The sequence below is a fragment of the Achroia grisella genome, unplaced genomic scaffold, assembly GCF_030625045.1.
Source record: "Achroia grisella isolate CSIRO2021 unplaced genomic scaffold, CSIRO_AGI_Agris_v1 utg1112, whole genome shotgun sequence".
Classification (NCBI taxonomy): Eukaryota; Metazoa; Arthropoda; class Insecta; order Lepidoptera; family Pyralidae; genus Achroia; species Achroia grisella.
Window position 1 is genome coordinate 413,034 of NW_026712582.1, and position 23,026 is coordinate 436,059.

Sequence of the window (23,026 nt, forward strand, 5' to 3'; positions counted from 1 at the left end):
ATTTTAAAATTACCTTTACATTTCGGCTATGCTATTTTGGGTAAGTTTAGTTTCTTGAATACTATCGGGCTTTCTTTTTCTTACTAGATATTCCATTACCACTAATCCTTGAACATCTTACTTAGGAGTTGTACATTAATCACGAGATTTTTTTTCTTTTTATATTTTTTAATTCCTTTTACCTCCCAAGAGGTGGGGCTCTTGGGAGGTTTAAGACTAATTTCTTCGCAAATCACGTGTATTTTTGTAACTACAAGGAATCTGAAATAATAACTTAATAATAATAACCCTGGACAATAAACACAGCGCCATCTAGTCCCAAGTTAAGCTTGTGTTATTGGTACTAGGCAACTGATAAAAATACATAGATTTTATTTTAAATACATACATAGAAAACACCCAGAACGATACAATCAATCATATTTGTGAATATAGATGTTTGTATCGTGCGAGGAATCGTACCTGCGACCATTTGAAGTAAAGCGATGTACTAAATGCCTAGAAGACCGTGGGCTTTTGGTTTGAGGCATCTTTGAATATAGGTATAAAGTATAATCTAATTTTATTCTAGAAAAGTGGCACTACACGCCACTTATAGAAAATGCTTGTGTTTGACAGGAAATTTAATACACATATCTTACTTGACTCCCTCTCCTTTTTTCAAATATTTCGTGTCTTTAACCGAACCTTAAAAGGCCTTTTCGTGCCTCACGTGATTAATGTACGAGCTCATCGACCGTGGTAAGGCATGGTGCCGGCAGCGCAGGTCGCCTTAGGTCGTCTAGTTGAAGTGGAACTTGAACTGGAAGGGGCTCCCGTGCTGGAAGTGGTGGAACGGGTTGTGGAAGGGTCCCTGTCCGCCGCGCTGCGACTCAGGGTCCAACGGGTCCGACCCGGCGTCGAACTGGGCGCGCTTCTCGGGGTCCGTCAACACCTGCACAGCAAACATCATCACCATCATCATCATCGCATAGTATAAAATAATGTCGCTGTCGCTGTCTGTCTGTCTCTATGTATGCTTAAATCTTTAGGACTACTGTAGCTGTAGGAATTTTGCAACATTACTATTTTTTTATATGGGAAAACAATGTTAGCTATAGTATTTTATAATCTACACATATAAATAAAATTGGAGTGTCTGTTTGTAATATTGAAATAAAAGTTTTTTACTTCATGTTTATTAATATAATACATACCCTATGTATACCAAAATAACATTTTTTTTTAATTTTTGTCTGTCTGTCTGTTTGTTACGGCTAATCTCTGAAATGACTGGACCGATTTTGATGGGATTTTTTTGGCAACTAGCTGATGTAATAAAGAATAACTTAGGCTACTTTTATTCTAGAAAAATAATGTTAAATTCCACAAGGACGAAGTCGCGGGAACAGCTAGTACATTGTAAAAATATAAAAATAAGTTGTCTGAAATTCCTACCTCTTTAGCGGCGGCGATGTCAATGAACTTCTTCTCCGCCAGCTTCTTCTCATCGCCCTGGAAGTTGTCGGGGTGCCACTTCTGCGCGGCCTTCCGGTACGCCTTTATTATCTCCTGCTTACTCGCCGTTCTGTATAGCAAACCACATGTCAGGACATAGGTTCAAATTCGTTCGTTACACTCGTAAGCCCTAATATCGGGCTACTCGAACAAATACTCCTATAGACTACTGCTATTGAGTAAAAACAACATATGAATGATTACTAGGGCCTTCGCAGTACACTGCAAATTAAACAAGCATATGGCAAAACTAGGCCTATGCACAACAAAAATCTGCAGATTTTACCAAACTGAAGAGGAAACGCCATTACACATCCTATGTGGTTGTAGCCCACTCATGCATAAACGATATATCTCCTTTGGAAAGTTTACACTCTTTCCCGAGGAGATAAAAACCATCGCTCCTAAGAATATCCTTCAATTCTTGTCCCTGACGGGTCTAGGTAGCGAACTTTGAAAAAGGGCAAGCACAATAGATCTATGTAGGTCGCAGTGCTACAGGTGCTACAGGCACTTGACAATAACCCTAACAACCCAATAAAAAAAATACACTCGTGAACTGATGCTGCTTGTAGAGACTGTACTATGGTCTCCTCTAGTAACTATGACTGATTTATTTTGTTGTAACATCTGTTAAATCATATTTACTGAGCAAAGTCTATTACTCACTAAACGATTACTTGAATGACGAGCGCGCATGGCAATAGTTGTTCATGCACGGGATTTTCATTTAATGTTAGACATAGACACCTATATACATATACATTGTAAATAAACTGGCTTTAAAAAAAACTAATTCAATCGAGTTTCTAGCCAGTTTGTCTTAATTGGATATATACCGAACTGGACGGTAGGGAAAAAAATAATTAAATGTAAAGTGACGTTCATAAGCGGCTAAAATGTCCTACATGAATAAATGATTTTTGAATTTGAATTTGAATTATGTATTCGCACAAAATTCCTAATAATGTAATTTTGACCAACGTGTATTTAACACAATGAAGACCACATTGAAAAATCTTATTCCTCACATAGCGACCGGCATTTGGTTTATTATTTTTACATATGTTTTTAGTGTACAATTTGAGGTAGACATTATTTAACCCCTAGATTTACTTCAATTAAGTGCCCACGGGTAATCATCCTGTCCCAACGTGTAAATTTACTTTCGTTGCGTTAGTGACCCACCGGTGGGCATGCAGTCTTTAACGTGTTAAAAGAGCAACACGCAAGTTTCTTGCTCGTTCTTCTTGTGATAAGTCTGTGTTCCGAATAAGTGGTAGAATAAAATAATATGATTTTTTTATAAAAAAATATTTAAGTTTATTTTAATCAATATTATTTCTGTTGTATTTGCACTGGCAATACTAATTCTATGATATATTATGGCAACAATAACTACACCCCTTTGACATTGGTCTACAGTTCCATCTACTACTCGTTCTGTACAATTAATTAATATTTACATAAATAAATTGTTTAGTTCTATGTTCAGTGTGAAGTAATCGTTCCTGACATTAGAAGGCATCCAAAATATAATAATTTCTATTTCTAAACCGAGTCACTACAGTAGCAATAATGCAGTAAACTATATAGTAAATGTAGGTAGCAAAAATTGTTTTTGTTACCTAAAACTTCCTTAACTGTTTTGGTATAAAGGTTTAATGTGTACATACCTTTTAACTCCTAATATCTTATAGTAGTCCCTCTGTTCAGACTGTTTCTGCATCTTCTGTGCTCTGCTCAGTCCATCCTTGGCTCGCTGCAGACCTTCTTCTAACTCTAGAGCTTCTTTGAACGACTGGATTGCTGTGTAAAAAGAACAAATCAAATTAAATTCTGGGCTACAACGTATAACACGAGTGCTGCTTGTAGAGACTGGTCTGCTCTTATCACTACGACTGATTTAATCTTACTGTATATTTTATAAATTCGTTGGTAGTTTGTATTCACACGTTTCGACTTGTAAATGTAAACTTACAAGAATTATTTAAAAGAGCAACACACAAGTTCTTGCTCGTTCTTCTTGTGAAGAGACAGCTTTCCGAAGGAGCGGTATATAAAAAAAAATTGTCTATTCAAAAGTGCTTAAATTAAGTTTATTTGAATAAATGATTTTCTATTCTATTCTATTCTAACAGATGTTTTGTACTAATATGTAACTTTACAAATAATTAAATTAGAGTGGTTCAGTTTACTCAGTTAAGATTTCACTTGTAACTAGGATATATTCTAATAGAGGGATTTCTGCTAGTCAGTTTTGATGAGCATAAACAATCATATACTTCTGTAGTCCTTCGAGCCGGATTTGAACAACTGATTTGTGATAAAATAAAACATGTTGTATGTCAAAATCGGTTTGCAGATCAGCAGTTTATAGTGCGGGATCGAGGAATAGGGGAGGTTTTATTCTCCTAAGAAAGCGAAGGTTGGAGCCAGTTCCTTTGCACCGTCATCAACTCCAGGGCAAAAATCCCCGGGAACTATGTTAAAAGCCTCTTAAAGTGGATTATTTCAGACTAACTTTGTAATTATAGGAATGGGGGGTGGTATGGGGGTGGGGGTTGTATGGAGGGGTGGTGTGTACTGACCGTCGTCGAACATGTCAAGTCCGAGCAGCGCGTCTCCCCGATCGCACAGAATGCGAGCATCTCTCTGCAGCTGCAGCGCCGACCCGCAAGCTGCCACAGCTTCCGAGTACACCTCCTCCTGCAACAAACATCGATCAATCAATCAAATCTTTATTCTTTGTCTATTACAGACTCATATGATATGTCAAATCTACCATCAGTAATGACTGCTAATAAAAGAACTGATAAGTCACTCAGAACTTATTCTTTTCAAAATGTGCTTGTACATGTTTATAAACAACACCACCACTTCACGTCACCTGTATAACTATATAACTCTGTATAACTGTGCCTTTATATGACACGTTCTTTGACGCACGATCACGAGTGCATGCGCAATCGTAACTGATTGCATTTTAATATTTTCGAGACCACTATTTTGCCCCTGACAGTGGATATGATTAAAAAAATAAATTTAAAAAATGAAATATCACTTTTTTTTTAATTTAATTATTTATTCCACAGATTTTATTGTTAAGACATTTTAAAATTTATAAATTATCAATAACTCTGAATTATGTTTTTGCTTTATATATATATACAGATGTTCACCATTTTTCTTGTAAATACATACATATTATACATAGAAGACACCCAGACCAATGCAAACAATCACATACATGAATATAAATATTTGTACTATGCAAGGAATCGAACTCATAACCATCGGAGTAAGGCGGTGTGCCAAACCGCTAGACCATTGAGGCCGTCAAATTATAAATATGTACAGAGCCTATATATATGTACAAAGACACCCAACAAACCTTGACGGAACAGCTACAAAGCCACTTCCTGGCCTCGAAGACGACCAGCGTGACCTCATCTTCCACCTTGAGCACCTTATTAGCGCTGGCAAGGCAGCCGGTGAAGTCTCGAGCCTCACTCAGCTCCTCGCACTCCAGGAGCAGCTTGTCCACTTTCTTGACTTTCTTGTAGAACGGGAAACATTTCTTGTGCTCTGGGTCTAGTTTTAGACACTCTCGAATTTCCTACAAGCAACATACCATTGGTTAACCATAACACTAAATTGCAGGATAGAAAGAAAGAAAATAAATTTATTTTCAGTTATTAACATATCAAGTATTATAAAAGATCAACCATCCATACTCACAAACGCGAAAGTTTGTGAGTATGGATGGAATGTTTGTTACTCTTTCACGCAAAAAGTAATCAACGGATGTTGATGAAACTTTACAGTAATACAGTTTATACATCAGATTAATATATAGGCCGATAGCATTAGAGTAGTCCGAAAAAAAATCCAGAGGTCAGAAGCGAGCGAATACTCGTGTAGGACTTGTCTATGTTCCTTGTGCCAATTACGCTCGGAGTTAATATTAAATTATTATTATTGTAATATAACATTTGATTAAATCGATTTCCATTACAAAGATTATTTGTCGATTACATTTGTATAATTATTGTGATTATATTGTAGTACTAATAGTACTAAAGGTGTATTAATAATACATTCATCCACTGGATAGTAAACAGGACAATGCGACATATGTACCTTGAGTGCGTCGCTGACGTGTCCGAGCTGGTAGAGCAGCGTGGCGAGCCGGTAGTACCCGTCCGTGGAGTCCTGCTGCAGCCGGTTCACCGACCGGATGTCCGACACGGCAGAGAACAGGTCGTTCTGTTGAATGTACATTACACACATATATCTACAGTTAGTTATTTATTTATATAACTTCAATCCAGCAGCCGCGACGCGTAGTGTGTCGAGTGGGGGGTCGGGGGGTCGGGGGGTCGGGGGGTCGGGGGGTCGAGTACCTACCAGTGCGATGTAGGCCTCCGCCCTCAGCTGCCGCACGTGCGCGGCCCACGGTAGTGTGTGTCGTGTGGGGGTCGGGGGGTCGGGGGGTCGGGGGGTCGAGTACCTACCAGTGCGATGTAGGCCTCCGCCCTCAGCTGCCGCACGTGCGCGGCCCACGGTAGTGTGTGTCGTGTCGGGGGGTCGGGGGGTCGGGGGGTCGAGTACCTACCAGTGCGATGTAGGCCTCCGCCCTCAGCTGCCGCACGTGCGCGGCCCACGGTAGTGTGTGTCGAGGGGGGGTCGGGGGGTCGGGGGGTCGGGGGGTCGGGGGGTCGGGGGGTCGAGTACCTACCAGTGCGATGTAGGCCTCCGCCCTCAGCTGCCGCACGTGCGCGGCCCACGGTAGTGTGTGTCGTGTGGGGGGTCGGGGGTCGGGGGTCGGGGGTCGAGTACCTACCAGTGCGATGTAGGCCTCCGCCCTCAGCTGCCGCACGTGCGCGGCCCACGGTAGAGACTGACGAGTGGGGCGTCGCGGGGTCGGGGGGGCACGGGTACAGAGTACCTACCAGTGCGATGTAGGCCTCCGCCCTCAGCTGCCGCACGTGCGCGGCCCACGGTAGTGTGTGTCGTGTGGGGGGTCGGGGGGTCGGGGGGTCGGGGGGTCGAGTACCTACCAGTGCGATGTAGGCCTCCGCCCTCAGCTGGCGCACGTGCGCGGCCCACGGGGACACCTCCAGCAGCCGCGACGCCAGCTCGGCGGCCGCGCGGTGGTCGGCCCCGCGGAAGTACGCCTCCGCTAACCGGAGATCGTCTATGTACTCGTCGATCTTGTGGTACTGCGCCACAGCCTCCTCGTTGTACGGGTCTTCCTGGCTCTGTAATTCAAATTCAAATTCAAATTCAAAATATCTTTACTCATGTAGGTTTATTACAGACTCTTATGATATGTCAAATCTACCGTCAGTTATGATTTCGAGATGAGAAGAACAGACGAGAAACTCAGCTCGTATTTTTTTAAATAAATGTTATAGATATTTACAATAATACGGATTCATTTAAATTCAAATTTGGGAGAATAGAGTGACCACCAGCATATGCTATTGCAAAAAACAAATAATCTAATCAGTGTTTGCAACCTGAACAGACCAGTCCACACAAGCAGCACCCGTTCACGAGTATCACGGATGAGCCAGCCATCATTGCACTCAACCATATTAGAGGGAGCACATCGACCCGTAATACCGTATAGAGAAATATTCTTAATTCAATTACTATACTATTTTTATACTCAATTGTTTTTAATTCTGTTCTGAACAACTGTCAACAGATCCAACAGGTGTTATTTTTTCAATTCAAATCTACATATATAAATAAAATTGTAGTGTCTGTTTGTAATATTGAAATAACCGTTTTTTACTACATGCATACGAATATCAATACGGTACATACACCAAAATGACATTTTTTACAATTTCTGTTTGTCTGTCTGTTTGTTCCGGCTGATCTCTGAAATGGCTGGACCGATTTTAACGGGACCTTTTTTGGCAGTTAGCTGATGTAATAAGGAGTAACTTAGACTACTTTTATTTTACAAAAATAAAGTTAAATTCCATGCGGACGAAGTCGTGGTGCTGCTAGTTTGTTTATAAAAAATCAACAGCCTAAAAAATAAGTTTCAAACTTTCATCTTTAAAAATGACGATACCTCCATAGAACCTTTCGTCCCCCCTTTCAACCTCTAACAACCCTTTATTCGCATTAAAAAGTAACCTAAATCCTTTCTCAGGGTCTAGACTACACAGGGCACCAAATTTCATTTAAATCGGCTCTTGTTTCGCATTAAAAATAGCCCAAGTCCTTTCTCAGGGTCTAGAACCAGGGAATCGGCTCTTATTTCTCATTAAAAATAGCCCAAGTCCTTTCTCAGGGTCTAGAACCAAGGTATCGGCTCTTGTTTCGCATTAAAAATAGCCCAAATCCTTTCTCAGGGTCTAGAACCAGGGTAGGCGAACCAATGGCACGCGACACAATATTTTGTGCACGTCGTCGATCATAAAACTGCTCGAAGAAGCTGGCTCATGCTATTTTAACAATATTTTCACCTACCTATGCCTGCGAGTCATTATTTTCAGAGATGAATAACATTAAAAACTCGGTTAGAAAACGTTTGACAGATGAATTCAGTTCAGCATGCATTTTGCTAAAAGTAACATCGTACAAGCCTGACATAAATTATTTGTCATCTAACCTGCAGCAACAGAAGTCACACTAATTTTACAGTAATTTAATTTATGCGTGTAATGAAAACAATCCAAAATGTACATCTTTTGTTTACTTTATTTCATAGAGAGTTTTGATGGTATTTATTATTATTATTTTCCAAATAATCAGAAAGTCAAAATTATTTGATGGCACGTCAATGAACGCATTAAACATTTTTTGGAAAAAATGGCACGTTGATGCATAAAAGTTCTCCTACCCTGGTCTAGACTATCTGTGTACCAAATTTCATTTAAATCGGTTCAGTAGTTGTGCTGTAAAAGCGTGTCAGACACACAGAGTTATTTTCGCATTTATAATAGTATAAGAATGGCGAGTGAGCGCTTTGATTTGATTTATGTTTAATTTTCTGACAAATTACCGTAACTGTATTTTATAGTGTTATCAGATTTGTGAAGTGAATAAAAAAATTATAATATTAAAGTATGAAACTATAAATTTACGATATTTACTCAGTGTATAATACAATAGATAGTGATCACACAATCAGCCGTTTATAACAGCTGATAATCTATCTACATTGTAATATGTATGACGAATCTTACATACAAATAACTAACTATTGTAAATTATATATCTATAGAAATGGCGCGTTGTTTGGATAAGCTTTATTGTATACAATTATACACATAACTAGCTGTTCATGCGACTTCGTCCGCGTGGAATTTAACTTTATTTTTCTAAAATAAAAGTTACCTAAGTTACTTCTTATTATATCGGCTACCTGCCAATAAAAGTCCCGTCAAAATCCGTCCAGGCATTTCAGAAATTAAACGGAACAAACAGACAGACAGACAAAAATTATAAAAAATGTTATTTTGGTGTATGTACCGTATTTATATTCATATGTATGTAATAAAAAACGACTATTTCAATATTAAAAACAGACACTCCAATTTTATGTATATGTATAGATGTACAGATTTCAACATACATACATAGGTATCTCATAACATTCCTTCACTCAATGTTAACTACTTTCTGATAGAGATATTGAGTGGATTACATATATAGCAGTAAATATAATTTACTTTCGTTCCGATCGCAGTTGCACGTTACATACAAACTGTTACTTAGCAACAACACTTATTTTAAATGTGATGGATTATATTTTTTCTACTTAAAACAATGTGCCTAATATTTTCAACCATATAATATGATTAGTCACGTGTTAGCTTTTGATAAGACCATAGAAATATATTAACTGGTAACTTTTTTTTTTATAACACAGGGGACAAACGAGCATGCGGCTCACCTGATGGTAAGTGATTACCGCCGCCCATGAGCACCCGCAACACCAGGGGAATTGCAAGTACGTTGTCGGCCTTTTAAAAAGGAATAAGCTCTAAGTAACTAATAAGTTTTTACGCAAGCAATATAGAATGTATAATCTATGCTCAAACGTCGAATTAAAAGAGTTTAGCCTTCAACACGTTTGCATAATCTCTGGCTAAATACCGCACACAATCTATACATATAAACAAAATTGGAGTGTCTGTCTGTAATATTGAAATACCCGTTTTTTACTAACATAAACAATGAGACAGCTTTCCAAACGAGCGGTAGATAAAAAAAATTGTTATGACTATTCAAAAGTGCTTAATTTAAGTTTATTTGAATAAATGATTTTCTATTCTATTATAATAAAACTTTATTACTTTGGTAGATAACTGTATATAGGAATAAAAATATACATATATTTATTCTTTCTGTATTCATTATGCTATAGGTACTGAGTGAAATTCAATTATCTATACATATAAATGAAATTGGAGTGTCTGTTTGTAATATTAAAATAACCGTTTTTTACTACATGCATGTGAATATAAATACGGTACATACAACAAAATAACATTTTTTACAATTTTAGTCTGCCTGTGTGTCTGTCTGTTTGTTCCGGCTAATCTCTAAAATGGCTGGACCGATTTTGACGGGACTTTTTTGGCAGGTAGCTGATGTAATAAGGAGTAATTTAGGCTACTTTTATTTTAGAAAAATAAAGTTATATTCCACGCGGTCGAAGTCGCGGGAACAGCTAGTACAAACTAAAGTAACTGTTTAGTTCACATTAATGTAATAACAAAAAAACATTTCTTAAGGAATTCATATTATTTTGCAATTTATTTTGCTTGTGGGGACTGGTCTGTTCGGGTTACAAACACTGATTAGACTATTTGCTTTTGCAACAGCATATGCTGGTGGTCACCCTATTCTCCCAAATTTGAATTTAAATGAATCTGTATTATTGTAAACATATACAACATTTATTTGAAAAGAATACGAGCCGAGTTTCTGGTCAGTTCTCATCTCGAAATCATTTAGAACTGACGGTAGATTTGACATACCATAAGATAATAGACCTATATGAATAAAGATATTTTCAATTTTGTTACATTCCGCTAAAATTAGCATGTGTGAGACTACAAATACTCAGTGGGGAAACTGACAACCTGACTTCCAATGGTCGCGGGTTCGATTCCTCGGAAAATGCAATAATAATAATAATAATCTCAGGACAATTCACACAGCGCCATCTAGACCCAATGTTATGGGTCCTAGACAACTGATACAAATACATAGATAATTTTATTTTTTCCTAAATACATACATATTATACATAGAAAATACCCAGACCGATACAAACAATCATACTCATGAATACAAATGTTTGTGCCGTGCGAGGAATCGAACCCGCGACCATCGGACGTAAAGCGGTATACTAGACCGCTAGACCACCGAGGTCGTCATGCAAGCATTTGTATTTATAAGTATGACTGTTTGTATTAGTCTGAGTGTCTTAATATAATCTTGGATAATTCCTAGAGCGCCACCTAGTCACAAGCTAAGTGGAACTAGACAACTGATATAAATATTTAAATACATACATACATAATACACATAGAAAACATGCAGACCGATACAAACAATCACAAATATATAAAATACAAATATTTGCACCGTGTGGAGAATCGAAGCCGCAGCTATCAGGAAAGTGAAGTTAAACTGCTAGACCACCGAGTCTCTCAAAAAAATAAAACTGTCTTATATTATACTTAAGGATGAGTGAACATACATGTTGTCCCAATTTTTTTTATTTTATACTGCTATAGCAGCAAACAAGCATAGGGCTCATCTGATGCTAAATTGTTACCATAGTCTATGGACGCCTGAAACACCAGGGGTGTCACATGCGTCGACCTTTAAAAAACCTTAATATACCCTTCTTGAAAAACCCCATGCTGCAGTCGAGAAAACCTCGGCAGATAGTTCATTCCACAATCTAAGTGTACGCGGGAGGACTTTCTTTTTTTTTTTTTCGGACTACTCTAAGGCAGTTGGCCGCAGCTGGCCTTTACAGCTTCACCGGACGATAGGGGGCGAGTGCAGATAGCACTTCAAACCAAGGAAGGACTTATAGAGCGGCTGAAGGCCAACTCCTGAGGGCACCACTAGGGGGTTCGAACCTCGGCTCAGGCCGTCGTAATTTCGATCCCCGTTTGAATTGGACGAGGGATCGATCGGAGGGGAGAAGGAAGCTCCTCTGAAACCGCACTGTCCGAGACCACTTAGGTCCCAGCGTGTGGGGATGAATTTCAAGTCCCCTCGACGTGTATGTTTCAGAAACATATTGGAACATGTTGTAACATGTTTACATGTAGTTTATGTAATATTGTACTCACAACTTGTAAATAATCCTCCTTGGCTTCTCTGTACTGGGCCAGTTTGAGGTAGACATTGGCTCTCTGCAGCCTCGCTGATGTAAAGTCAGCTTTTAGCTCCAACACCTATAAAACAACAATAATCATTGTCTATACATATAAATAAAATTGGAGTGTCTGTTTGTAATATTGAAATAACCGTTTCTTACTACATGCATATGAATATATATACAGTGTATACCAAAACATTTTTTTTTATATATTTTGTCTGTCTGTCTGTCGGTCTGTTTGTTCCGGCTAATCTCTAAAATGGCTTGAACGATTTTATCTATACATATAAATAAAATTGGAGTGTCTGTTTGTAATATTGAAATAACCGTTTTTTACTACATGCATGTGAAATATACAGTACATACCAAAATATATTTTTTTATATTTTTTGTCTGTCTGTCTGTTTGTTCCGGCTAATCTCTGAAATGGCTGGACCGATTTTAATGGGACTTTTTTGGCAGGTAGCTGATGTAATAAAGAGGAACTTAGGCTACTTTTATTTTAGAAAAATAAACTTAAATTCCACGCGGACGAAGTCGCGGAAACAGCTACTTTAATCATATAAATTAATATCACTATTAAAAAATAGGGGTTGATAATAGAATGGCGAAAATTATTGAAAATTACTACATCTCTGGATATGTATGTTCGAACAAAAACAAAACTTTTCTGCTTTGTTTAATAATAATAATAACATTTATTTATTCCATTCCATTATAAGTGTTCACAAAATTGTTTTAATAATAAACATCCTGTAAATATAACAGTATAAGAGAATGGAATGGAATTTGTGCTAGGAAAACCTGTTACAGAATTCCGCCCTAGCACTCAGCTCATGAGTAATCAGACAGTACATCTTTTGAGTACAATATCTAAATATATATAACTCAAAGGTGACTGACATAGTGATCTATCAACGCACAGCCCAAACCACTGATTTAGCATGCAGGTAGATGTTATGACGTAGGCATCCGCTAAGAAAGCATTTTGATTAATTCTACCCCCAAGTGGATAAAATAGGGGACGAAACTTTGTACGAAATTTTGTCAATATTAAACCGATCGGGCTGAGACTTTGCATGCATAAAGCTACTATGACGTAGGCATCTCTTAAGAACGGATTTTGATAAATTCCACCTCTAAGGGGATAAATTAACGCGAGTGAAGCCGCGGGCAAAAGCTAGTATACCATATAAAGATTTCTGAAATTAAACTAATGAAGGCATTACCTGTACAATAGGTACATACCTTTGTGAAGTCCTGTAGGGCAAACTTGGCTTTACCAAGTGCATAGTACACTGTACCCCGCTTGAAGTATGTGAGGTAATTGTGTGGGTCCCCCTCTGTTGACAAATAACACAATATAGGTACTAAATATACAGCCTCAGTGGTCTAGCAGTTCACAGATTGCCTTGTTTCCGAAGTTCGCAGGTTCGATTCCTGGCACAAACATTGTATTCATGAGTATGATTGTTTGTATTGGTCTGGGTGTTTTCTATGTAAATAAATATACATAGAAAATTTATAAATATTATAATATATTATATTTATTTATAAATACATTCTTAAAAAAAATATTTAAGAATGTATTGTATGTATAGCCGGAAAGGTGATAGCTGATAGAAAAAAAAATGTATGTATTTGTATCAGTAGTCCAGTCTAGAGATGAAACGGATAGCAGTTTGACTTGGTGTTTTGGATATCGGACAAATTTTTTTTTGTACTCTTTCTATTCTGTTTATGTGTACTTTGTAGGTAGGAGACCAAACCATGCTCATTTAAATTAAACCATGCATTATAAAACCATGTGACCGATAGAAAAAAAAAATATTTGTATCAGTAGTCACATATCTAACTAATAAATTCATTTTCATTCTATAACAGTCATTTACTATTGACTGATTAAAAATTTTAAACTAAAACTAATTTTATTCCTTAAGTAATACTAAGACTAACTAAATAAAGCAAATAATTACTTCAATTTTTTTTTTTTATCATCAGTTTTTATTTTTATTTGCCCGGATAGTATTAAGGCCGCTGGATAGGCCGGATACTGGATAGTTATAGGATATCTGTTTCATCTCCAGTCTAGTCCATAATACAAGCTCTGCTTTAGAACTGTGCTGTGTGAATAGTGTAACCAAATTCTAATTATAATCTATGTATGGACATTTAAAAAAAAAGGAATAATTTAAGTCATAATTATACTTTAGACATTTACAATTTTTTTTATTAAAAAGTTTGATTATTATATATAGTTAATTTTGGGTGTAACAACAAATAATGTCAGAGCAGAAGTAATAGGTTAAATGATCCCAATGGTATCGGTCAGTTGCTTGGAAAACTTTCAATCATTGCACGTAGATATAGAATTGAAAACAAATATCATACGGTGATCATATTTGAAGCTATATCAGAAAGTTCCTTGTCAATTATAAATTGTAACTATTTTTTTTAATTATAAATTATCTATGTAAGAGTAAAATCTTATCCTTCTATAGAATAAGGTCTAAAACAAACAGCTAATACAAGGACAATTCAAGTTTTTCAGGATTCGTGCAGCTTCTGCATTGATCTATTTACCTTGACACCCTGAGAGACATTTTACGGTCTATTTCCGACGGATTACAAATGTTTATACGCACCGACAGCCGCATGATAATGCGTCAAAGCGTCTGATAGTTGACCCCGTGCTAAGAAATCTCGACCAAGCTCCAGGTGCTTGTTAACTTCCGCAGGAGTCGCGCAGTCTGAAACTGTACCACCACAAATATTAATATTATTAATGTATACAAAAATTAATAGAACAAAACAGTATAAAACTGATAAGAAAATAAACTCACATTCTAATACTATTTCTAGCACTAATAAGACAAGGCATGGTGTGATTTTGTTCCAGTTGATATTCACTAGGTAGTCCATTATTAATTAATAATTATATTACAGCAGTCTATTACACATTAAAGATATTCAATTCCAATATAAACTAATTATTTGACATAGCCACAGTACATTTTTCGTTCGTCTCTTTTCGTGGTCTGTTTTGATTGGTCCAAATCAGGCAAAATGTGTAATGAGTACAGATAATTAAAACATCATGACAGTTCCAAAAGCCGAAGATGTCAGACAATAATATAAAATCCAGTTCTCACTGCAACTTTGCACAGTACAGTCTCAGATTTTATTACCATATTGCAGTGTTTAACAAAGTTAAAGAAAACTTTACATTGCACACAGATAACATAATATTAATTGAAGTGTTAATTAGTCAATTATAAGCAGATTAATTAGTTAAGTTAATTAATTTCAAATGCCAAATTGCTTCAAATGCACCAATCGTTTATTACAGAAAAAAAATAATACTGTATAGAATCAATGATGATAAATTGGCATTTACTTTTTATACTTTAGAGGAACAAATGTGAAGGGAGATTTATGAAGGTTTTAATAGCATTCTTCAAAGGAAAGAGGAATTTTTGATTCTACATTAAATATTAATACAGCAAAATTTGATAATATTGTTTTGTATTTAAATAATTGATATATTAGGTTTTATGGTTACAAATATATAATATATGTACCATATTTTTCTTAAACTAAACGTAACTAATAACCACAGCTAAAAACTATTCACATTGTGTCATTCAGTTGTCAATGTCAAATGAAAATATATTAAGTTTTGGCAACACTGGACCAATTCTTTCATTTCCAAAAACTAAACAACGTTCGGTTAGTTTTATCAATTTTACTAAATTTTAATTAAAAATCTTATAAATATTTCTGTTTTCGTTAAGACCTAATGTATTCAAATACATTAGTTCATAACATATCGTAGGATTAACAATTGCCGTATAGATATATTCAGATTACTTTGAGGTTGGATGTCAACATAACCTCTCAGCCGTGTTCTAATTGATGCTGTTATTTTAGGAATGGCTGACGCGCCATCAACAGCACCTAAGGCGAAAGCGCCTAAGACAAAGGCTCCTAAGGAAAAGGCGGCGAAGGCTGCACCGGCAGCACCTGCCGAGCCCCCGAAGGTGGTACGCAAAGTATCATCCAAACCTCGTCACGGCAGACTGTACGCGAAGGCTGTGTTCACAGGTTACAAGCGAGGTCTACGTAACCAACACGAAAACACTGCTCTTCTCAAGGTTCGTTTAAAATATACACAACTTATTTACATATTTTATGGAAGAATATTTTAGAACTTACCCGTTTCCTATAGTTTCATTGTAGTTGTAGATATTTAAAATATAGTAACCCTATATGTGCCTTACCTGCCTAACCTTAAAAATAATATACATTATGCCATATTAATATAAAAAAGTTACTTTTGTATGATTCTATTTTCATGACAAACACTTATGCAGAGAGATTCACTGCCATGAAATTGTCTTTATAATCCCATACAAACAACTTACTGCCTTTATTTTCATAACTTGTCTGATGTTAATATCGAAAAAGAACATTTTTTATAAAGGAGTAAGCTTGAACGGATTTATTTTTAAAATACAGATAATAATTTTTAACTATAATAATAATAAACTCAGGACAATTCACACAGTGCCATCTAGACCCAAGTTAAGCTAGCTAAAGCTTGTGTTATGGGTACTAGATAACTGATACAAATACATAGATATTTTTTTTCATAAATACATATTATACATAGAAAGCACCCAGACAGTCATACTCATGAATACAAATGTTTGTGCCGTGCTAGGAATTGAACCCGCAACCATCATACGTAAAGCGGTATGCTAGACCGCTGGACCATCGAGGTTGTCATTATGATTAGTTACTAAGATATTGTAATTTAAGATAATTAGTATATTATAGTTTGTTGTAATTCTGAACTATATAGTTATTGTTTTTCAAAGTTAAATCTAATAAACTTAACTTAAACAATTGTTTAAATTATGTTTTTGTTTATCTTATAGAATTAATTGTATTTAGGAATATTCTTGATACACTACTTGTAGCTATTTATGGTTTGATGCAAGATGAGTATTTCTCTTGTCTTTAATTGTGAACACAATTTTACAGAAATAGAAATCCCATCAAAAACATAAATGTGAAATGATATAAGTTTAATATTATGATATATGGCTTGATTGTTGACTTCTACGACAAAAGAGATGAGATCTAAATGGGTGCCAAGTTCAATGGTCTGTCCTGAAATGTATTTATAACAATATAAAATATCATTTCTTCTTATAACTTAGGATAATATACTGTAGCCTAAGGTTTAACTTGGCCAGTTCTCATATACCAATTATTACTTTCGATTGCTAGTTACTACTAATAATAAAATAGGAACCGACAAGTAACATGTTTAGAACTTGCGAAGGCTACAGTATATTTCATATATGAAAACTAGCCAAGTTAGACCTTAGGCTACAGTATATTATCCTAAGTTATAAGAAGAAATGATATTTTATATTGTTATAAATACATTTCAGGACAGACCATTGAACTTGGCACCCATTTAGATCTCATCTCTTTTGTCGTAGAAGTCAACAATCAAGCCATATATCATAATATTAAACTCAGCTATCATTTCACATTTATGTTTTTGATGGGATATCATTACTTTTTGTACATAAATTATACGAGGTACTTATTTATAACTAAATTAATACCAAATTATTTTTGATAAATTACTGTATTTTCGTATATTTACGGGGTATAATTGTCTTTTTTTGTGTTATTTTCTATATTTTCTTGTAACTTTTAAAAGTTCAAGTGCAATGCCAATTCAGTATCAGGAATTTTTGGGCAAATCGGGGCGGTATAACGTCCACAGATGGTTGTACTCTACAATAGAGCTCTCGTGACTTGGATCTAAATTGTTAAGACGTACTCCATCTAAGGTTTTAACTCTGAAGAGTCCAACGTAAACCTGCCCTTTATTAAATATAGAGGAGGCTATGTTGAGAAGAGGACTGCCAAAACTAAGGCCTTGTGATTTGTGGATAGTAATAGCATATGTTAAGCAAATACGGAATTGTTCTCTATCAACATATACATTATTTAATGTCTGAAACTTCGTATTGACACGTTATAGTTCGTAAAGACGATTATGTAACAAATTGACTGTTATCTATTGAATTCTCAAGAAAACAATTTGTTACCAATAAGTTCTCATTCTCGAGTTAACTGTACATTCCTACTTATAACTATACTAAAATTGTTATTAATTTTTGGTTTAAACTATTGTCTATACCATACGTATTTACTAAAATAATGTAATAATAATATAATCACAAATATACATATAAGTATAATTTAAGAAAGCTATAAATTTCGTAGCATAAATCGCAACCTTATAGGTTAGATATCCAGAAACAAAACATTGAGTTTTATCGCACCGCTCCCACACGGCGCCACCGCGGCGCCCTATACCGAAATGCCTATTATTTAATAATTATTTATAAAAATAATGATTTTACACTATCGATGTGCGCTAAATATTGAAACAATAATTAATACCAAATCTCAGTTAATAACATAATAAATACGAAATTCGACTATACTCCTAGTTATAAGTACGAGTATATTTTAGACAGAATCTAAATTATAGCAACTAGTGTTTACCGCTCAATGCAATATTTGAAGTTTGCTAGTTATCGACACTGATGTGAAGGGGTCAACGTAAATTGGTATTGATCGACGTTTTCATACAATATTAGTTTCCGTCCAGTACAAGATGAGATATTTCACCAGGGATCAATGTCAATTGGTGGCTATCGACGTTTTCATAGAATTTTAGTATTCGTCCAGTATAAGTTGAAATAGAATCAATTAAAGTGAAAAATTGTAGTAAAATGATAACAATTTACCAGTTTCAGATTTTTTCCTTTATATTCACCTAATTACCTATCTGCATACCAAATTTGAACTTCCTAGGTCATCTGGAAGTGGGTTATAATTTTGATCTATAGTTGATCAGTGATAAAAATGACGATTTTTGGACATTAATATCTAAATAACCGTTTGAGATATGTTTATGAAATTTGGAACACATATTTATCTCGCAAGTCTCAATATATGAACCAAATTTGACAGGTTTGTGTGAAAGAGTTTTTGAGTTATAAGGGGGTCAAAAGTGGCTCCAAATGGTTCGTGTAAATATACACACGGTGCTGCAAGCCAGTTTACTTGAAACTCGGCTTGACACGCTGCCGCGTGTCTATAGAAATAGAAATAATCTTTATCCAAATAAACTTAATAAAATATTTTACACTTTGATTTTTTTTTTTCTGTCAAATTGAGTACAGACTGGGAGTTTGTTGTGCAATTTCCATAAAACGAGTTACTGACTTTCGTCAAACGGCACTTAGGTAAAACTAGTTTGTTGACATTACGTGTAATCACCTACTTTTTTAACACAGATGCTAAAAATAATAATAATAATAATCTCAGGACAATTCACACAGTGCCATCTAGACCCAAGTTAAGCTAGCTAAAGCAAGTGTTATGGGTACTAGATAACTGATACAAATACATAGTTAATTTTTATTTCGTAAATACATATTATACTTAGAAAACACCCAGAATGACACAAACAATTATAAATATGATTACAAATGTTTGTGCCGTGCAGAGGAATCGAGTAAGGTGCTGCTATAAATATGTTCATTATATTTTAAAATGATGCCTAGACATTTGAAACCTGAATTTCATGTGGACAATTATTTATACTGATCAACTAACCTCGGTAATTTCAAAATATGTCTCATAATCATGATACTAATATATAGATGTAACTTTATTTCCAGGTTGAAGGTGCACGAGACCGCACCGATGCGATATTCTACGCTGGCAAGCAATGCGTATTTGTATACAGAGCTAAGAAGAGGACACCCATCGCTGGTGGCCCCAAGGGTAAGAAGACTAAGCTACGCGCAATCTGGGGCAAGGTGACGCGCCCACATGGAAACTCCGGCAGTGTCCGTGCTCGCTTCAAGTCCAACTTGCCTGCACACGCCATGGGGCACAGGATACGAGTGGTAACTATCTAGACTGAATAAATTTTATTGCATTATATGTACAACTTAAAAACCATAGCCAGAGCTCCTTGGTTTATAAAAAACATTGAAGTACATACATATCTAGAAATTCCAACTGTAAAAGAAGAGATACAGAAAGCCTGTGGATGATATAAACACAGATTAGCCAGTCATAAGAACCAGTTAGCTTCAAAACTACTGGATATAAATAACTGTCCATCTAGATTAAAAAGGGCTCGCCTTGCCAACATCTAAAGAAAGTAAATGAGATGGCACCTTACTGGAGGTGCCTCATCTCAAAAAGCCAATAACTTCAAAAAATCTCATTATAGCCGGAAGGGCTGATAGCAGAAAAAAAATATACAACTTTATACTTCACTTTATAAATTTATCATATTTTGTTTAATTCTACTACCATTAGAAATATTCAATGCTTCTGCACTGAATGTTTAATAATAATAATCTCAGGACAATTCACACAGCGCCATCTAGACCCAAGTTAAGCTAGATAAAGCTTGTGTTATGGGTACTAGATTACTGATACAAATACATAATATTTTCGTAAATACATACATATACATAGGAAACACCCAGACTGACATAAACAATAATACTTATGAATACAAATAAATACTTTTAAGCAATGTTTCATTTGCTTGAAAATTGTAGTATATGTGTTATTCAAATTTCTAAGCTATATTACTGAAAAGTTTAATCAAAATCTGTTCAGTAGTTTTGTGTGAAAGAGTAACAAATATCCATCCATAGGTACAAACTTTCGTGTTTATGATATTAATAAGACTAGCTGTGACCACGGTTTCGGCCACAAAAAAAATTACAGCCTATGTGTTATTTAGATGTATGAGGTATATTTCTGTAAAGTTTCATCAAAATCTGTTCTGTACCTTTTGCAAAAAACAGAAGCAAATATTCATTCATTCATCTGTCCATTTATTCATACTCACAAAGTTTTGCATTTATAATATTTATTTATTTATACCTTTTATACTGATAGTTAAGTTAATGTTGTTTATGTTCATTGTTATTTCACAGCCTCGGTTATTTGGCTTGTCCTAAGAGTCCTCCTCAAATAGACTTCATGTTCCTCTGTCTAATGCTTTCCTTCTCCATGTTGGTTCTACCACTGCCCTTTTTTTCGTATAGTTACCTACTATGCAAAGAATGGAACCCTTTTTATTCACGAATATGATAGTTTGTATTGGTCGTGGTTTTTCTATATATTTGTTAAGTATGTATTTAAAAAAAGAAAAATTAAGTATTTATATCAGTCGTCTAGTATCCATAACACAAGCTCTGCTTATCTTGGGACTATCATCCTCCAACATCTTTTTCTGTCGCCCTCGTCCATCCTTGGTCCATTTTCCTTTCTTCTTATTGCATGTCCTGTCCACTTCCATTTCAGTTTCTTGGTTGTTCTGACTGCATCTAGTTTTTTCTCTAATATTAGTAGTTTTAAAATGATGCTTATGACATTTGAAACCTGAATTAAATGTGGTCAATATGTTACTGATAAATTATTTCATTAATTAGGATTGCTCCTATTGTGTATAGACATAAATTATAAACTGATTTATCTTCTCTTTCAGATGCTGTATCCATCCAGGATCTAAGAACCTGACCAGTAATATAAGTCTAAATAAAAACCCAAAAAAATTCAACATTGTTTCTTTTTTCTTTATTTTTTTTTACTATCTACACCAAAAATTGTGTCAGGGATGGGTAAAAAAATACTGACACGGATCTTCTGTAACCTTACAGGGAATGAAGGTTGGGCTCGCGAGCCCTTTTGCTCCGGCATCATCTTCAGGTTGAAAGTCTCTTGGGATGGGTTCCTGAAATATGTAATATAATCTTATTTGTGCTAAAACTATCAGTATAAAATTCATATAAGCAAGTATTTTATACATAAAAATGCCTACAGGAAAAACTGCTCTGTAGAGGTCGCTTTTAGATATGTCCATTTTTGTTTATATTGTTTCTAATCAACAATTACAAACTATTATGTTATAAAAACAGACGAAAAAATCATCGCCGTTATTAATATATTTAAACAGGTCTTAAAACGAATAATCTTATGGTAAATAAAGATAGCTTAGTGAAGGTACCTCTTGACGTTTCAACTGGGTTGCGAGGTCACGAGCTGGCACCTTATGGTATATAACTAAAAACTTACCTTTCGGCGTTTAGGCTAGGTTGCACTAGCTGTGATCACGATTGACATCTTATTTACCATATAATTTTTCGTGTTGAAATACGTTCTCACACGTTCTCATTAATGTAAAAAAAAATAGAAATTACACATGTACAGCGCAAAATCCGTAATTTTTTTTTTTATATATGAATAAAAAAAATACAAATCACATCTGCCCTATGTCTATATCTGTAATATGTATTTTTTATAGAATTGTAATGACAAACTAATGGTAAACAGTAACATTTGCAATCGTGAAACGACTTCGTCCGCGTGGAATTAAGTTTTATTTTAAATCTAATATGAGTAGGCTAAGTTACTCCTTATAACATTAGTTATGTACAAGTGTAAGGCATGACAGAATCGGTCCAGGTGTTTCAGAGATCAACAAGAAAAAACAATGTATTTAAATACATTTTAATGGATCTTTAATTGGGAATTACTAAGAGACGCTTCAATTGTATTTATTTATATAGATATTTAATTGATAACGTAGAATTTTTTTATTAATGATAATGGAATGTTGCACCCGCCTGCGCTAACAGTTTACGCTAGCGGGGCACCAGTGGAAGATGATGAGTACGAGGTCAGGTCAGTTGCCATCATGACAAATTCACCAGGAATTTGTCATGATGGTTTCCTGGGGATACCACGTGGAGTTCAACCTGACATGGTACATTGTTAGCAATGGAGTCTTCAGGCCATAGTACTAACAATGCCCTTTCCCTCCCGATAATGTAGTTTTGTGGATTGAACTGCAACTTGATATGTCCAGTAAACCGCTGGTAATGATACCTACTGCGGATAGTACAATTGTAATAAGTGGCTTTACACGTGAATTGAAAATAATATCCTGGTAGATATGTTTTTTCATACTAGAGTAGTAGTAGGCCAGAAGTCTTAACCACTGTTATAAATATCAATTTC

The 23,026-nt window shown here is 35.5% G+C and overlaps 2 protein-coding genes across 2 annotated transcripts; one reads left to right on the top strand and one right to left on the bottom strand.

The window, feature by feature from the left end:
• Positions 1–656: 656 nt before the first annotated feature.
• LOC131849854 (dnaJ homolog subfamily C member 3) lies at positions 657–14,889 on the bottom strand. The gene is made up of 11 exons (XM_059199986.1): positions 14,719–14,889; positions 14,521–14,631; positions 13,124–13,218; positions 11,847–11,951; positions 6,561–6,761; positions 5,641–5,766; positions 4,892–5,116; positions 4,089–4,206; positions 3,174–3,306; positions 1,438–1,567; positions 657–934 (listed from the first exon to the last, which is right to left on the bottom strand). The coding sequence occupies exons 1-11, from the start codon at positions 14,795–14,797 to the stop codon at positions 782–784; spliced, it is 1,476 nt and encodes a 491-aa protein (XP_059055969.1). The 5' UTR covers positions 14,798–14,889; the 3' UTR covers positions 657–781.
• Positions 14,890–15,517: 628 nt separating this feature from the next.
• On the top strand, positions 15,518–21,566 carry LOC131849836 (large ribosomal subunit protein eL33). The gene is made up of 4 exons (XM_059199964.1): positions 15,518–15,604; positions 15,806–16,029; positions 19,657–19,887; positions 21,495–21,566. Exons 2-4 carry the CDS (start codon positions 15,808–15,810, stop codon positions 21,516–21,518), a joined length of 477 nt encoding a protein of 158 aa, XP_059055947.1. The 5' UTR covers positions 15,518–15,604; positions 15,806–15,807; the 3' UTR covers positions 21,519–21,566.
• Positions 21,567–23,026: the final 1,460 nt, after the last annotated feature.

Bases quoted from the DNA above. Each gene is read 5' to 3' on its own strand.
- LOC131849854 (XM_059199986.1), bottom strand. From the start codon at position 14,797: ATGGACTACCTAGTGAATATCAACTGGAACAAAATCACACCATGCCTT. The intron at 6,762-11,846 runs GTGAGTACAATA...TTTGAATTACAG, and splicing joins AGGAGGATTATTTACAAGTT to AGCCAGGAAGACCCGTACAA. The intron at 5,767-6,560 runs GTAGGTACTCGA...TACATTCAACAG, and splicing joins CGGAGGCCTACATCGCACTG to AACGACCTGTTCTCTGCCGT.
- LOC131849836 (XM_059199964.1), top strand. From the start codon at position 15,808: ATGGCTGACGCGCCATCAACAGCACCTAAGGCGAAAGCGCCTAAGACA. The intron at 16,030-19,656 runs GTTCGTTTAAAA...CTTTATTTCCAG, and splicing joins AAAACACTGCTCTTCTCAAG to GTTGAAGGTGCACGAGACCG. The intron at 19,888-21,494 runs GTAACTATCTAG...CTTCTCTTTCAG, and splicing joins TGGGGCACAGGATACGAGTG to ATGCTGTATCCATCCAGGAT.